This window comes from Pteropus vampyrus, unplaced genomic scaffold (assembly GCF_000151845.1).
Source record: "Pteropus vampyrus isolate Shadow unplaced genomic scaffold, Pvam_2.0 Scaffold85, whole genome shotgun sequence".
NCBI lineage: Eukaryota > Metazoa > Chordata > Mammalia > Chiroptera > Pteropodidae > Pteropus > Pteropus vampyrus.
This window is the reverse complement of record NW_011888866.1, coordinates 5521331-5538911: the sequence shown is the minus strand read 5'-3', so window position 1 is coordinate 5538911 and position 17581 is coordinate 5521331. Positions and strand designations below refer to the sequence as shown.

Below are 17581 nucleotides of genomic sequence, written 5' to 3'. Positions count from 1 at the left end.
TATCATTCTTAGTTTTGTGGTTTACCATTCCTATACTGTGGACAAGTACCTCTGGTGTTTCTTCCATTCCTAGCAAAGTAATCAGGTCCAGCTCTTATTAGTTATTAGTTGTAATAGCACTCTTCTTGAACCCTTGGTTAAACTATTCATCCCTCATCTGTCCAATGGCAGCCAATACATATATCCCCAATTCCTGCTATCATTTATGTGACCTTGCTCCACATACTTCCACCTAATCTTATATAATTAAACTGGACAGATCATCTTGGCAAATCCACATTGAGTATGTGATCCTATGAAGATCTGTGCTTTTCATCAGCGTAACTAGATTAGGATCTGAAAGCAACAGGAGGGGATCCTAGTGAGAGAGCAGATGTTTTCAGGGCCATTCCTGTGGTTCTAGATAGATGACTTTTTATACAGGCAGGAAATTTGAAAGTATAAAAATGAGTTGTAAATAAACTACCTTTTCCCTAGAAACAGACCCTTTTAAGTTTGTTTACTTTTCATATTATCCATATGATCATGACTGTCAGATTCTTATGTATATATCCAAGATTTATTTATTGTTTTATTTTTTATGATTCTTCTCTACTTCTCCAGTACTTTCTGCCTGCTCTTGAGTAAGATAAACTACTACTGATTTCTTGGCCCCTGTCTAGATCACCTACCTTCTTGACCTTTGGTTTAGATAACATCTACATAGCTCTTTCCCAATCATAACTCCCTCCTGATCATCCCTTTCCCATGTCAACTTTATATCTGTGTCATAACTGTTTCCTCTCCCTCTTGGTTTCTAATTACTGACACCTCTCTGGAGTATATTCAAAACCAGAGTTCTTGAGGTTGGCTTTTGTTTGTTTGCTTTTTTACTTTACATTTAGGTATTAGAAGTGAAAAGTGGTTTAGAAGGAGACACAGTCCTAGATAAGTACTAAAGCCATGTTAAAGAAATAAATTTGTCCATTCTCTTTCCTCTTTGACTAAGACTATAGTGGGAATTTTTTCCACAGAAAACTACATTTAAGTAAAAATTCATCTAATTTAGTTATTTTAAAAAGTTGATACATAAAAAATTGTCACTTTTTAAAAATTTTTTCGAATGGGTTCAGAGGATAGAGGAAGTAAAAACAGTAAGGAAAGTGATAGGTTCCACAGTATAGGCAGAGAAATGTATCTTTTTCTCTTAAATAGATGGCAGGAGGAGGAGATAGATACAGTAACTGAGGTAGATTTAGATGCTGTTCATGAGTATAATATTATATTCATTAAGTACCATGTGCCTTGCATTGTGCTAAGCACTTTACATTTATTATCTCATTTAATTTTAACAACTCTCCCATGTGGTGTGAATATTATTACTCCTTTATCACTTTACAGCTGAGAGAACAGACTTAAAGGCCCTAAGTTACTTGCCCAAGGCCACTCAGTTTATAGCAGCTCCAGTCTGACTTTCAAATCCACACTCTCAACAGCTCTGCCTTTCTTGGTAGACCTATTCGTGAATGAGATTTATGTTAAGTAGCAGTAAAGTTCTTTCAATTTATAAAATATCTTAGAAGTTTTCCAATCTAACTGTCTCTATATAACTTTATAAAAAAGGAAAACTGAAGTCCAAAGACATTAAGTAATTTGAATCAAAGCTAGTTAACCAAAAATATTCAGGCAGTGCTTTTCTCCATATTTTAGAGGCTGGAATTATTTAATTTTTTAAAATTACATTTAACAAGTTTTATCAGCTTACAAGTTGTGATGATATTATGATGTTATTCATACTCTATAATTTATCAGATATTATCAGTTTTCTTTTATTTACAATTGCCTATTTTTAAAAAATTATAAAAAATTATCTAATGTCATTTATTTATCACTTTATATAATTATACATTTATATATATTAATAAATACTTTAAGAATTTAATACATACATTCTGTATTAGTTATTTTTTATGAAATTAGTATTTTAGAGACTGGTGAGTAAGATTAGAAGAAGGATTCAAAGATTAAAAAATAAAGTTTTGACTAGATAATACAGCAAAAGTGATGGGGTATAAAAGCAAAAGATATTCTTGATGGTGATTTAACTGTAACTCTCAGAAAAAATGGGCCTAAACTATTCAGTAGTATACTAATACATACTTTGCTATTCTACATTGAAATTATATAAAGGAACTGTTGAATGATCCAGCATTGTTGACAGTGGACTACTTACAGATCTTTTTGATAAATGTCCAGATCTAAAAGAGGAAGAAATTGAGGCCGATTGTCCATGAGAAGACACGTCAACTATATCAAGAAGAGGATACTCTTTTAGTTAAAACTTATTCATATACTATGAATGATAATAACTCTAATAGAACACTCCCAGAAATTACCCATATTAAAGTGTTATTTGGAGAAAAATTAATGATAAGGTTATGGCTCCTCCCCTTACAAATAGCCAATCTAATATATGATCTACATAAAATAAATTATAAAGCATAGATATTGTATGATATAACAGTATGTTGAAATGTATTGTGATAAGTGTAAACAGCAGGGTCAAATCTATTCAGTAGAAAATTGGCTGGAAAGAACTTTCAGTTTTTCTCTTAAATTACCCTAAGACAAGGTAGATCCTAACTGGCTATTAAAAATATGTTAGATAATGAAGACCATGGCTCTGGTCTTCATTATCATGGCTTGAAATGTATTAAAATTGATGAGTAAGTAAGCAGACAACTACAGTTCAATGTATAAAATGCTATGATAGTGCTAAATGCAGGAATCACATAAAGGGGGCACCTAATACCAGACTAATGTGGGATCATTACTTTCCATGATATGAATCCTCAAACATTTAGCATAGAGTATATAGTAGGCATTCATATATTTGAAGAATTGAAGCATACCTGATTTTTTTTTTTTTACGCCTGCAGCACCTGGTATTCCTAGATGGTCTCCCATCCAAGTACTAAGCAGGCCCGACCCTGCTTAGCTTCCAAGATCAGACAAGATGCAGCACAGTCAGGGTTGATTTTTTTTTTTTTAAAGCATGAATCTGGACTTAATTTTTGCTTAAAACAATGTCTTTAAACTTTAAATCAAAACATTTTTCTTTATGAATACTTTTCATGTTGCTATAGTAATTTCAATGACTGTATAAATTAATTAGTATCTATAGCTATCTCTTGACTGTAACTGGTAGTAGACAACAGGAAAGACTTTGTACTTTAGGAAGAGCAATGTCCGAAGTGCACACATGATAAACATTCAAAAGTAATCACTTAGTTTTTTAAAACTTCAAGATTTATTTAGTAATTTCTCTGCCCACACCATGAAACCCTTTAAAGGAATTTCTTGTTCTAAATTAAGATTAATCGTGAATAAGAGAGAACAGGAAAAATATGATTTTTGTGGAAAATAAACACTATATTAACCAGTGGAATTCTGAACAAGTAAATGAAAGTCATATTCTTGGCAAATCTGAAGAAAAATGGCTTACAAACCTTATATAGTATACTAGGGACACTTTAAATATGATTGGAGTTAGAACTAATGCATATGAAAAATTATATATTAATGCTAAATATTGTGATAATAACTATAAATATGATATGAGTTCATCGATTCAATAAATATTAGGCTCCAACTTGATTATGTACACTACACTAAGGCCCAGAGATACAGAGATTAAAAAATATAGTCTGGGGAGTGTTTTCCTAACCACAATTGTGGTAACATTGTGATTCAGTGCTGCAATAGAAATAGGTACAAAGTACTGTTGTTGTAGGAAGGAAAAGCAGCTAATAGTGCAGAGAAAGGAAAAATTGATATGGATTGGATTAATCATATAGACTTCATTAAAAAAAAAAAGGCAATATGATATTTCATTGTGACTGTCTTATTTGCTACCTGATTTTTTTAAAAGGAATTTTCATAGTATTTTTCTGTTTTTTGAAATGAGATTTTAAACCTCCAAAAGGTTTATAAGTCATTTATTAGTTGAGAATGCCAAGAGCTCCTATTTCTCATTATACCACAGTGTACCAATTGTAAACTACTCAGAGCCAGGTAGATATAATTCAGTCATGAAGTAAGATACCGACCTGGTCTACTATTATGTTGTACAGCTCTAACGAGTAGGAATAATTAATATGCTTTAAACCTACAGATTATAAAACTTCTCTTAAATATTAACTATTTTTGACTAATTTAACAGTTCTTTTGTTGTCTCTTATTAAGGGTCTACTGTATTTGCTGGTAACAGACCAGGGGTTTCTTACTGAAGAAAAAGTTGTTTGGGAAAGCCTGCACAATGTTGATGGTGATGGAAATTTCTGTGACTCCGAATTTCATCTGCGGCCTCCTTCAGATCCTGAAACTGTATACAGAGGACAACAAGATCAGATAGATCAGGTAAATTTGTTTTGTCTTCTTTGTATTGCTTAAAATGCTCATTCCTTTCAAGTATGAATTTAGTTATCCAGAACTTTTGAACTAAAGATTAATTCATTAACATACTTGTGAAATTTTCCTGACACTTCCGAAATAGGTAAGCGATCATTCTACATGTACATTAATTATATACTTTGGTTCAGAAGGCCAGATCATATTGAACTGTGAAAGTCATGGTAAAGAATTTGAATTTTATTCTAATTGTGCTAGGGAAAATATGCTAAGTATATCACATGGAAGTGACATGATTTACTTTTTAAAAGGTTGCTAGATGGAGAATACATAGGAAGGACACAGGTATAAGTAGAGACTAGCAGTCCAAGCAGGAGGTAATGATGGCTTAGCCTTGGGTGGTAGAGATGGAGAGAGGAGCACATATTTGAGAGAGATTTTGGCTAATCAGTAAAAGTAGAAAAGAAGAAGTCTTGAAGATAGCATGCACTGGGTAAATAGTAGGTAGGTATTTCTAAGCCTTAGAGCCCAAGGTAAAGAAGAGTAGACACAGCAGGAGCTTCACTAGTGAGTAGAATTCACATTTAGAACTGAGACAGATAAGATTTTTGCCTACTATAGTTTAGCAGTCTTGCTGCCACAGATGTGTTTATTACTAGTAGTATAACAGTGATGTGACCTCTTCTCCAATTGAGGCAGAAATATGGCTACATTAAGTGGCTGGCATATGCTTTGCTGATAACAATTTAGGTGCAATTTAAGCGAGTTCATTTAGCCATTATTCATTGAGCAGTTATATTCCTGCCGCTATAACTAGGTCCTAGGGACACAAAGATAAGTCATTCAGTTTTGTCCTCAGATTCTGCAGGGGAAGCAGATATTTGACCAACTAGTGTATGTCAAGTTATATAATGGCAATTTTAATAGCAAGGTATGAGTGTACAGAATACTCGATTAAAACAAATGTAAATCTTTCTAGGACTGTTGGCTTTCTCTTGATAAAGTCATAATAATAAACATACCGTTTTCCTTCAGAAGCTATACACAAGAGCAGTTTTTTAAATATTACTTAAGCAAGATTTTTCTAACCACTATATGTACAAAATATTGGAGCAGAGAGAATGAAGGTAAAGCAGTAGATCGCCACAGAAGGTCTAGTTGTAAGGTGTTGAGATTATATATATATATGTGTGTGTGTGTGTGTGTGTATACATATATATATTTTATATACGATATATGATAGTGTCTGTGGAAGTAGCAAGGAGGAAGTAGATTTAAGACCATGGGACTTGGCAAAGGGCAGAGTTTGAAGAATTGAGAAAAATTTAAAGGATAAATTCTTGATATCAATAAGATAGTTGTGTAGATAGTACAAGGTCTTCACAAGCAACCTATCCTCTGTGGTTATTTAAAATTCTCTTATTTATAGGTGGAGGAAGTGCACAGAGTAATCCAGTTTCATTCAGCATTAATTTTTAAAGTGGGTATTAAATTAGATAAAATAACTTTTGACCAAAGATGCATCACTTTTTCTCATAAGAAATAATCTGCATGTGTAGGTGGGAGGAGAGAGAGAGGGATGGTTAAATAATTGAATATGACTATATGGTAGACAACTATGTTGGCTTTAGAAATTATGTTTTAGAAGAATTTTTAATAAACAATCTGAGGAAATTCTTATGATTTTAGAAACAGAAGACTTTCATGACATTAAATGGAAAAGAAAACAGATTAATTACAGTAGTTTCAGGTGTTAGGAGCTATTTTGATTTTATATGTGAGTGTAGGAAAAAAACTAGATGGATATATATTAACAGTACTTGTTTCTGTATAATAATATTATGGTAATTTTAACTTTCTTATTTATGGTTTTCTGTTTCGTCTTAATTATCTACAGACATGTTTCTTTTGTAAGCAGGGGGGATTTTTTTTAAGCTTCCTCGAACGCCTTATGTACTACTTCTAGAAAAAATTTCAGATAAATTCCACATATATTTAGAACAATGGCAACATTACTGAAATAAGTTTATACTTTCAAATAGAAACACTTAGATAACTTATTTTTATGATTAAGCTCTGTTATGTTTTTAAAAAGCCATTCTCATAGCTTTGTAGCTATAACCTCTATATTTACACTGAATAGTTCTTGGGTAAATTCTCCTAGCTAATGATGGATATAATTTAATTTTTTAGGACTATCTTATGGCATTATCTCTACAACAAGAACAGCAGAGCCAAGAGATCAATTGGGAACAAATACCTGAAGGAATCAGTGATTTGGAGCTGGCAAAGAAACTCCAGGAGGAAGAGGATAGACGGGCTTCTCAATATTATCAGGAACAGGAACAAGCAGCAGCAGCTGCTGCTTCGACTTCTACACAGGCTCAGGTAAAAACTGGTGTTCTGATTCTTAAATATAATGATCATTTCAACAATAAAGAAATTTGTTCTGAGAATTTACTGACTCTTCAGTTATGTCAGCATTTTAGTATCCATTGGGTTGTATAACGTCCAAATTTTATGATTATCTTAATATTTTTCTCATTTAGTAAAGTTATTTTTCCTGAGGTTCTGCTGGCAAGAATTTTCAAATTTATTTTTTAAGTTCTTAATAACTGCGAAGAATATAAACCGATTTCAGCAAAGCCTTTTCTATCAATTAGAAGGCAGTATGAGGAACTATTAGAAAGAATGTATACTTCAGAGCCAGATAGGTGTGGATTGGCATTTCCTGCTGCAAACCTTGAACAAAGTTCTCTATCTATAAAATAGAAGATAATATTTAACTCTAAGGTTTGTTGTTGAGAACAACTAAATCCAATGTATGACATATATGAATATTCAACAAAGATTAGCACTTTCCTACTTTTTATTTTTTCCCACTTTGTTTTAAGCACTGAAAATGTGACTATTAAGTGGGTTTCTGTATACTAAATCTCATTTCATTAAATGAAAAAAATGTTTCTTTTATGTTTAACTGTTCCATGCCAGAACTGTTCCTTTGATTTGAGTATACAAGAAAGCAAGATGCCCTTTAAGGTCTGATGAAGCTTTAAATGAGGTGTCCATTAAAATAAATATAACATTTCTATTTCTAGCTCAAAGAGTGATTACCTCTAGCTTAAAAGGTAAAACCTACCATTTATGATTAGCTTTTAACTAAAAAAGTTCTCTTATTTCACAGAATAAACTTGTTCTATACTCTCAGTTCTCAGGATTTTTTTCTCTTTTTAATATCTTTTTATTATAATATTTAATGAGGTCTTGGAGAACTATTATAGTTTACCAAATGATGTCACTTTCATTAACATTTTTTAATCTTTAACATAATTTTTTTTTCACTGAAAAGGCTCTATTACAGAGGAGATGGGGCTCAGTTCTTCTTGGCTGCTGCCTTCCTCATGGCTGCAAGGACATTGCTCAGTTCTTCTGTCTTCCTCTTGGTGCGGATGTGTGTCCCCATCCTTTTCTTCATGAACTAGTCCTTAGGGACTTTGAGCAGCTCCGTGATGCACCACTCATAGGGAGCAGAGCTGCAGACTTCTCGGATCATGTCCCACACAATCTTGGTGTGCTCAGTGAGGCACCCGCGGTGGTGGCTGACTCCGCTTACTCTTGGTCACCTTGTGACCCTTGCTGGGGCCCACGGCCATGGGGTAGTGCAGAGCCATGGCCGCTGCTCCTCAAAGGCTGCCACAGCAGAAGGCAACATAAATATTTCTTGAATTTGAGGCTTCAAGCAGTATAATCCTACATGGCATCATTTATTGTTTGAAATTCTATATACTTAGAATAGGAGATACATTAATTATATCTATCCAGAATGATAGAGGCAACTACGTAGACACCATGTCACATAACAAGTTTGTACACCAATAGCTTCTTTTTCCATTAATTATACCTTTAGTCTTATGGTTTTTCTTTCTAGATAACTATGATTAAGCACCTTAAAAAAATTGAGGTAATTTCTTCCTATTTATTTTTCTTAAAGCAAAGCCAGTCAGCACAAGCCTCTCCATCAAGTGGAAGACAATCTGGGAATAGTGAACGTAAACGAAAGGAACCTCGAGAAAAAGATAAAGAAAAAGAAAAGGAAAAAAATAGCTGTGTCATTTTGTAACAAGCGTTGGATTCTATTGGAACCATCTATGTCTTGAGAAACAATACCAACAGGAGGAAAGGAAGAAAAACCGATAAATACCGTCTGTGCCTGATTTCCCAATGGATTTTGTTTATGTTTTTCAGGGGAAAGGTTGTTACTTAGTTACAATCAAACTTTTTCAAGTCATACAGTACACTCTTCATGAGCTGGAGTTTCATGTTACAAGTTGGAAATGCTGTGTGTTGTCTGTCATTCATGAAAAATATTGCACTTATAGCCAAATAAGCAAATCACAGCAAATTTTGTGTCACAGTGACATTCATAACTCATATCAGTTAGTAAGCTATTTTATCTTCTGTTCTAACAATGAATGGAGGTGATTGATTTTGTCTGATTCCTTCCCGAAATCTAAATATTAGCACAATAGTTTCTAAAATTAATTTTTACAATATTAAATTATGATCTAATCCGTGAGAAACCAGGGGTTTAACATAGGGATTTAAAAAGCAAAAAATAAAAATAAAAAATATAACAGGAATAAATAACTCTTAATTGTATATTGGACTAGTTCAGCCCTTGAACAGCTTTACCTTTCTTTAGGAATGTACATTTTAGATATTATCTTGAAAACTGATAGTGGAGCTTGGATTTAATTTAAATAGAAAAAAATAAAGATTTGTATTTCTTTTCCAATAGCAAAAAATTACATAACACTAATACTCATATTTTATCACAATCAGATATTATTGACTTTGTAGTGTTGTGACATTTTGAGGAATTTAAAATATAGGTAACTTGCACCATAGTTACTATTTATTGACTATGATAAATGAGAGTAAAAGCGGATACTAGGCTTTGTAAATATGGGGATGTAGAGAAACAGATAGTTCAATGTCTACCTTTTTCTAGTTACCTTGAACCTTAAAATTTAAATCATGTTTATTTGCTAGAAAATTAAGTACACTTATTAAAACCAACAAAAAAGCACATTTCTGAAAGGAAGTTAAAGATAATCTCTGAGTCTAATAAAAAAGTATTAATTAAAAATCTGTTGGAGGAATTTATGTAAAAGCAATCAGATTTTTTTAACTTATGGGAACCAAATAAACCTATAACATCTTATAGTGTTTGTAGGATTCAGAAAGAATATTTATTGAACTTTATTATGAGGCAACACATATTTTCCTGTATTTCTAGATATAGTTTAGAAAACTATCCTTAATAGTCCTTTTTATATGCTTTATATTTAAAAGTTTGTTTTAGTCATTTTTGAAATGACTATTGCTGCTGCAAATATGTGATTTACATTCTAAGCCTCAGTAAATTTGTTGGTTTAAGAGCATCTTAATCTAACTTGAGCATCCACTTGGAGAATGTTTTTTGTGGTCTGGATTGACAATAGACTACAAAAATATGTGGTCTAGATTTCTTAAGCTATGTCTTTAACATTCTCCATGATCCAAGACCAGTTATAGGATTAGTCTATATGTAAAAAGTAAAGTCTTATTTATAGAAGGAATTATTCTAAGGGAAAAATCCAGGGTCAAGCTGTATCTTTTATATCCTTCTATATTGCATGTCTGTTTATGTTATACCGTATGTTATTCCTTCTAATTTTCTATGCTAGCATGATAAAATCATCAGAGAACTTGTTTGGGGTATAAAACTTTGATACAAAATATTTGGTCTCTTGATAATAACCCAGAATATGCTTACATTGGTTAAGTTATCAAATGTACCACAGAATTCTCTGTTGGCTCAAACAAGCTGACCTTAGTCCAAGTTTACTCAATAACATTCTGTTGGTTGAAGGAGGAAACTCAAATCTTAGGATTTGTTTTTCCCAGAACAGATAGTAGTGACAGTGCATCGTATTTCAATAAGAAAACAAAACAAAATAAATCTGAGAAACTTTTAAAAGCATATTCGAGGCCTACTTTTCCATAATTATATACTTATCTCTTTATTGCCCTTGCAAAATATATGTGTAGAAGTTATTCATTGGTTATTTGCTACTGTTTTCTTAATTTGTTCCAAGGATAATACTGCCATTCTCCATTCCCTCTGGAGGAAAAAAAAACCTCACTCAAAAGCAGCAGTGCTGCTGTCAAATAAGTAGGTGTCAATGTGTACTTTAAGAAGTAACTAAAAAATATCTTGTTTGTTAATTCAGCCTTTTTCTATGTAATATTTCCAAGTCCAACTTTCTTACATTCCTGGAATTGTTTGATATACCAAGAATAATAATGATAAAATGTTTGCTTTGATTACTGTGGGGAGAAAATTAAATGTTCAATTCTATTAAAACAAACTTCTCAGAGATACTGATTTCCCATCCTTGAAGGTTATGAAGAACTTAGTGTCTTTATTTTCTTATATTTTGCTCAAAGCAACAAATTATATATTCAGACATTTCATTGCTGGTTTTGGTACATTGGAATTTGATAGTGGTATATTAAAGTCTTTCTTTCACAGTATTTCGCAATACTTGAAAATTGTTACATGTACACTGCTAGCAGAAGTTAGAACTCAAACATTTTTCTTTTTAATATTTATAGGCTAGATAAGGGGCACATTTGCATCGACCAGTCACCATTAGAGTTAGCAAAAGAGGCACATGAATGAATGATGATCACTGCACTTTCTTCTGCTTTCAAAGCCTATTCCTTAAGATTAGTGACCAGCCTTTATCAACAATATGAAAATTTTCTTTATGTCTAATCCCATTGAACCAACAATGCTGTGATTTAGAGTAAGTTATCAACACTTAAAAGTACATAGTGTGTGTTTCTAAAGCAAGGATCTGTAACTTCTATTAGATTCTCAAAGGATCTGGGAATCGAATCTCCCCTCAAATTTAAGAATCACCATTTTAAGAATACACACACTAAGCAGTTTGAAGCAGCTAAAATTAATTGGCTGCTTCCTATAATATGTTGGTCCGTCGTGCTTAGGTAAAGTAACTTCTGTGTTTCAAGGTGTCAGGTTAGTAGTTGAATGAGGCATAGTTTTAAGTTTAGGATTAGGTTTTGGAATGTTTTGTTTTATAGTCTCAGATTTCTAGTATTTGACTACTTATCCCTCATGTTTCAAATTCTTCATACTTCATGATCTTAGTTTAATTAAGCAAATTAGAGCTTAGTTGAACCCAACATTAACCATTTTTTATTTGCACAAAATATTTTCTTTTCAATGAATCACCAACTCAGTTCACTAAGTAAAAATCTTGAAAGGAAAGGACTAGAAATCAAACATATTTAAGGAAAGAATTGTGGTCCCTATGTTAATGTAGGCATATGAAAAGTCAAGGCAAGAATTTCCAGAACTGTCCTCAATATCATTTATTTAAATTTTTTTTTAAAAAAAGCAAAAGCAAATTGGTTACATTTCATCTAACTTTCCTATTCAATATACCAGTTATTTTAGACATGATGGAAAAATGGGCTTTACCTATCGCATGATACTTGAGCATACAATTTAAACTGTAATTGTAAACTTAATGTTTGCTAAAGTAAGATGGAGGCATTAAAGATAGAATATAATTTATATTTTAAGGACCTGGAAATGTGGAATTTCAAATCATTTTGTGTCAAAACCTGGTTTTGATCTTGCCATGGGCAAATTTTCAGTGCCTCAATGTACTCTTAGGTATGTGAATAATGCTTACTTTAAGCACTCCTGAATAAAGGGCATAGTATAAGCACAGAGTGTTACTGAAATAATCATAAATATTACACATCTTTTGTTCTTGAATGTGCAGGATTTCCCTCCAATGACAGTATTTGTTAAGCCAGTTTTCAATGCTGTCAAAATCTGTAGAATTATCTTGTCTGAGTATGGCATCATTTCTTCCCAAAATGCATTTTACAGTTGCTTTTGTGTTCTGTGGACTATAAGGTCAAAATCAAGAGTATTTTGGAAGAATAAAAAGCATTAAAAATTTATTTTTTCCAATATCTTTCATATACCTAAATATTTAGATTCTGTTTGATTTTCCTCCATGGAACAAAGTACAATGGTATCAGGTTGCTAATACCATATATGTAAACTTTATTGCATGGATGGAATTCATTTAGATCTCTCAAGGACTATCATTGTTAGGGCTATTTAAATTTTGTTTTTTAGTATAAAAGTTATTTGATAATATGCAGTTTAATTCCTTTTAGAAAGTGACAAAATGGTAAAGGAACTCACAGAATCAGTTCTTAGGTTCTCTGGTAATTTAGTGTTTTTGCGTGTGTGTATGTGTGAGTTTTTTTTGTTTTTTTGTTTTACTGAAGTCAAGTACTTATGAAGCTACTGGGAAAACATGAAGAATTGAGGTTACTCTCCTCGGGTGACACTATAAAACAAACTAAAATTTAAAATCGAAGGCTTCCTGAACGAAATAAATTGCAAAATAGAGATAATGGAGTCTGAGTCACAAATTGCAGGACTCTGATAAATTTAACTCTGAAGATCCATCTAAATTTCAGTTCGGGCATGTATCTTAATCGTGGTGTTTCTGCTGTTAAGAAATTAGAGTTTAATAAATTGTGGTACACATATATATTTTTACATCATGGATTCTAGTTTCACTTCTCAAAATTTCACTTCTCAAAAACATGCAAAAACAGTAAAAGTCTTCAACTACTGCCTCAAGTTCAGCTTCATCCTATTCTGAGAAGGATTTAGACTTGTCTGCCTTTAACAGATGGTTTTTAGGGAATGGGACTATCAGATAAGGTGTTGAAATACTATGACAAATATAAAACCTAGCTTTAAACCACAATAGATTAAAGAACTAAAAGTTGTATTATTTTTCTACACAAGTCTACTTCATGCGATACTAATTCTAATAATTTTTTCAAATCACCTAATTTTTCACCATTGGCTTTAAAAACTTAAATCCATTCTCACTGTAATACCCTACTTTCAGAGGCAAGGATGCCTCCTATATTAGAGGTTGTACAAAATAAAATTGTTATGAAGATGATCCTGGCTTCTTTGGCTTTAGTAATTACACCTTCAAATAGGAAGTCAGGAAACTGAGATGCCCATCTGAATTTTCAAATCAGCTAGCTCTTTAAATGGATGTTATAAAAAATAACTGACAAAGCAGTTCTAATTAATGAGATGTGTTCTAAGACTAAGATTCACATTTCATTTTTGAAGGTGTTCTGTACGTCTCTCGATTTTGTCAGTTTTTATTGTTTCTTACATCTTGTGTAAAATAACTTTTTGCTCAGAGCATATAGGATATAAGATATAGCTAAGCTTCACAGATTTTTAAAGGTGAGGATTTGAAAAGCTTCCAACAGTTTTTGTTAAAAGGATAAGTTCCTCAATAAAATGACAATTGTTTTCACAGATCCACACATAAGTAGGACACTACGATAGAAGATTGATGTGATTGCTACACAACGATCAGTACAAGGGATAATCTTTACTTGTGAAACTTCAAAGGAACCCTGAAAGTCATTTCCTAAAGTTAGTGCATGTGAGTCTTGTTTCCTTGAATTGTGCAAGTAATTGGATTGTGGCACATATTTTGTGGAATAGCAAGTGAAATGTTATAGACTGCAGAGAAAGTGATCTTGAAATCTAGCAAGAAGAAACAAGTTTTTTTCCTCTACTGTCAGACCATTTGGGTCAAAAAATTGCTATGACACATCAGAGATCTCTTTGTGCCAGGCTAAGATTGGCCAACTGAAATAGAGATTTCAAAGAGTTTAAATATATAGATTGTGTATGAGTGCCTATTTTTTCTCCTCCTTCCTTTTACTATTTTAATGCCCTTTCTACTTCTGAAATAATTTATGTTTTGCTTTATGACCAGCTTTAATTCCAGTTTAAGAATAATAGCATCTCTAGAGATTGATAGGAAAGAGCACTGAAATACATTTTTTAATATAGATTTTAAAGCAACTACCCATCTTAGGATTGAAATGAATTGCTAGGAAAAAAGTTATTGTCTTAAATGCTAATTATGTTAAAACTATTTAATTCTAAAAACTATATCTTAAATAAGTTTCAAATTTTTCACTTTTGGAAGATTTTCCTTAAAAAAGCATATTGAACATATTAGTTTAAAATGTTTCTGACAGAATTATTCAGTATTATTCAACATTTAATTTCATGTTTGTTACTGTACACAAGGATGGTGTCATTCTTGGATTAAAATGTTGGATTTCTTGTTACTAAAAACTGTAACCAGTGATAATACCCTTAGTATTTTTTATTATAGATTATATTTTATTTCAATAAACTTTGATATTTAGACCAAACAGTCTTTCTGCTATGTATATTCACCTCATTAAGCTACTTCTTATAAATTTAAAATGAGTGGGGAAATGGGGAATTGATATGTTGATTCAAATTTACAAAGGATTAAATCAATATACTTGGCCAACTCTTGATAAAGATAAATTCCCCCTCCCCCACACACACACCCTAGGCTGTGAATAAAGAAACAATGAACTCTAGACCATATACTAGATTAACTACCTGATCCCAATGGTAGACTTGATGTATCTGATATTTTCATCCTCTTGGAGGACTTAAGTTAGAAAGAGCTGAGAAGGGATCATTTTCTCTTTACACCAAGCCAACCTTAATGTAAAGTCTTTGTCAACAATCTAATGTCCAAACCAGCTAATATATGACATTTCTCTGTGAAAGTTTTAGACTCCCCAGCCCTCTCAGCAGAATTAATCATTCCACAGTGTTTTGCTGACTGCCCCTCATTGTAGCACTTTAGATTGTGAGCCTTTTAAGGACACAGATCATGTGTCTTGATTTTCTTGAGTACCTTAAATGAACTATTTTCACTAGTACTTTAAATGAACTCAAATATCTATTTACAGGAATTTTTTTTAATACGTACATATTATAGTTATTGCTTACCTGTGCTTTAAAATAAGGTAAGTGAGCTGGATTATCGAATCAGTTTTCTCCTTTAGCTTAAAAGTTATGTACTTGGAACTAAACTCCTTAACCGTTTATCCACCCCTCCTCTCTGATTTTCCCTGGGTACCACCCTGAATCTTCCTAGAGCCAATGGAATGACTCATGGGGAACAGCAGCCTCAACAAAACTAAGGTATACAACATTGTTCTCCCATTTCACAGCCTTCTCACAGGGTCTTTTTCCTTACTTTACATTATCCTATGAAGCAGGCACCTATTAATTTATTGTAGCTGAGATTTGAAGTCAAGTAGTCTGACTCCAGAGCCTGCCCTCACAAATATACCTGGAAGGGGACAGATAAGTCCAAGCTGCGTCTGTGTTCAAATTCTGACTCTAGACTTTTTAAGTCACATATGTTTTAAACCCTGCAGAAATCTTCAAAATTGGGCCTATTAGCCCTTTTTGTACTTTTTAGTCCTAGATCAAGTTAATTCTGCACAGCCTGTTTTCTAATCTCTAAAATGGAATAATTTCTACCTCTCAAAATTGTAAAAATTAAATACAAAAAGGGTCATATACATAATAGACAGTCCATAAATTATAACAGATTGTTAATAACAGACTAGGGATTTTTTAAATCAAGCCAAGAACTTTAAATGAGGAGTTTTAAGTGTTGTACACTTTTAGTGGATAAAGTGTATGGTGCATGAATTATATCTCAATAAAGCAGTTTTGAAAAATTTTACTAAATATAATTCATATGTATATATGAACATCATATATATGATTATATATAACATACATCATAACCAAGTAGGAATTTTCCTTGGTATGCAAAGTTGATTTAACATTCATTATCAATGTAATTCACCGTATTAACAGAATGAAGGGGAAAACCCATATGATCACCTCAATAGACACAGAAAAAAGCATTTGACAGAATTCCATACTGACTTGTAATAAAAACTATTAGCATGTTAGGAATAAAACGGAACTTCTTCAACCTCATAAAGGGTATAAATGAAAAACAGTTGACATCACACTTAATGAGGGAAGACTAAAATGCTTTTCCCCTAAAATTGGGAACTATGCAAGAATGTCTGCCCTCACTACACCTACTTGACATTCTATTGGAGATACAAGCCACTGCAAAAAGGCAAGCGGGGAAAGGGCGTTTACACTGGTAAGGAAGATATACTGCTTTTTTTTCAGAAGGCATGATGGTGTACATGGAAAACCCTGAGACATCTACATAAAACTAGTAGAATTAATAAGTGAATTTAACAAAGTCACATGATACAAGGGTCAATATACAAAAATTATGTTTCTTTGTACTAGCAATGAACAATAAAAACATTTAAATACCATTTATAATAGTACCATAAATATTAAATACTTAGGGACAAATTTAACAAAAATGGTTAATCTACATAATGAAAATTATAATACATACATTGCTGAGAAATATTAAAGAAGGCCTAATAAATGAAGAGATATACCAATTATGGATTGAAAAATTCAATATTGTTTGTTAATGTCAGTTCTCCCCAAATTTATCTATATTTTCAACACACTCAAAATCTCAGCAAACTTTTCTTGTAGAAATTAGTAAGCTGATTTTAAAACTTATATAAAAAGATTAGCCAGAAAAATTTTGAAAAACATAACAACATTGGAGGAGTTAATGTTACCTGATTTCAAGACAATATAGAGCTACTGTAATCTAGACAGTGAGGTATTGGTGAAGATATAGACATACAGATCAATGGAACAGAATAAAGTCCAGAAGTAGATTCACACATATAGGGTAAATTGATTTAAAACAAACAAAAAGGTGCTAAGGTAATTAAATGGGAGAAAAGATAGTCTTTTCAACAAATTATACTGGAAAAACTGGCTATCCATATAGAAGAAAATGTTCCTCAACCTTTAATTTGTGCCACACATAAATCAACTTGAATAAATTTTATCTAAATGTAAAAGCTAAAGCTATAACAGTTTTAGAATAAAACAAGAGGAAAACCTATGTGATCTTGGGGTAGGCAAAAATTTCTTAGGACAAAAATATTCAGGAATTTTGAAAGAAAAAAGCTGATAAACTGAATTTCATCAAAACTAAAATCTAGACTTCAAATGATACCATTAAGAAAATGAAAAGGCAGGCCACAGATTGGAAGGCAGTATTCCTAATATATACCTGAT

General features: G+C 32.2%; 1 protein-coding gene and 1 pseudogene across 1 annotated transcript in view; one reads left to right on the top strand and one right to left on the bottom strand.

The window, feature by feature from the left end:
- Positions 1–9538, top strand: part of MINDY2 (MINDY lysine 48 deubiquitinase 2) — a 55114-nt gene extending 45576 nt beyond the window's left edge. Inside the window, exons 7-9 of the mRNA XM_011363420.2 lie at positions 4225–4398; positions 6583–6777; positions 8381–9538. Coding sequence (XP_011361722.1) covers positions 4225–4398; positions 6583–6777; positions 8381–8509 — 498 coding nt within the window. The 3' untranslated portion in view covers positions 8510–9538. The remainder of the gene's footprint in view (positions 1–4224; positions 4399–6582; positions 6778–8380) is intronic.
- On the bottom strand, positions 6794–8422 carry LOC111742023 (annotated as a pseudogene).
- Positions 9539–17581: the final 8043 nt, after the last annotated feature.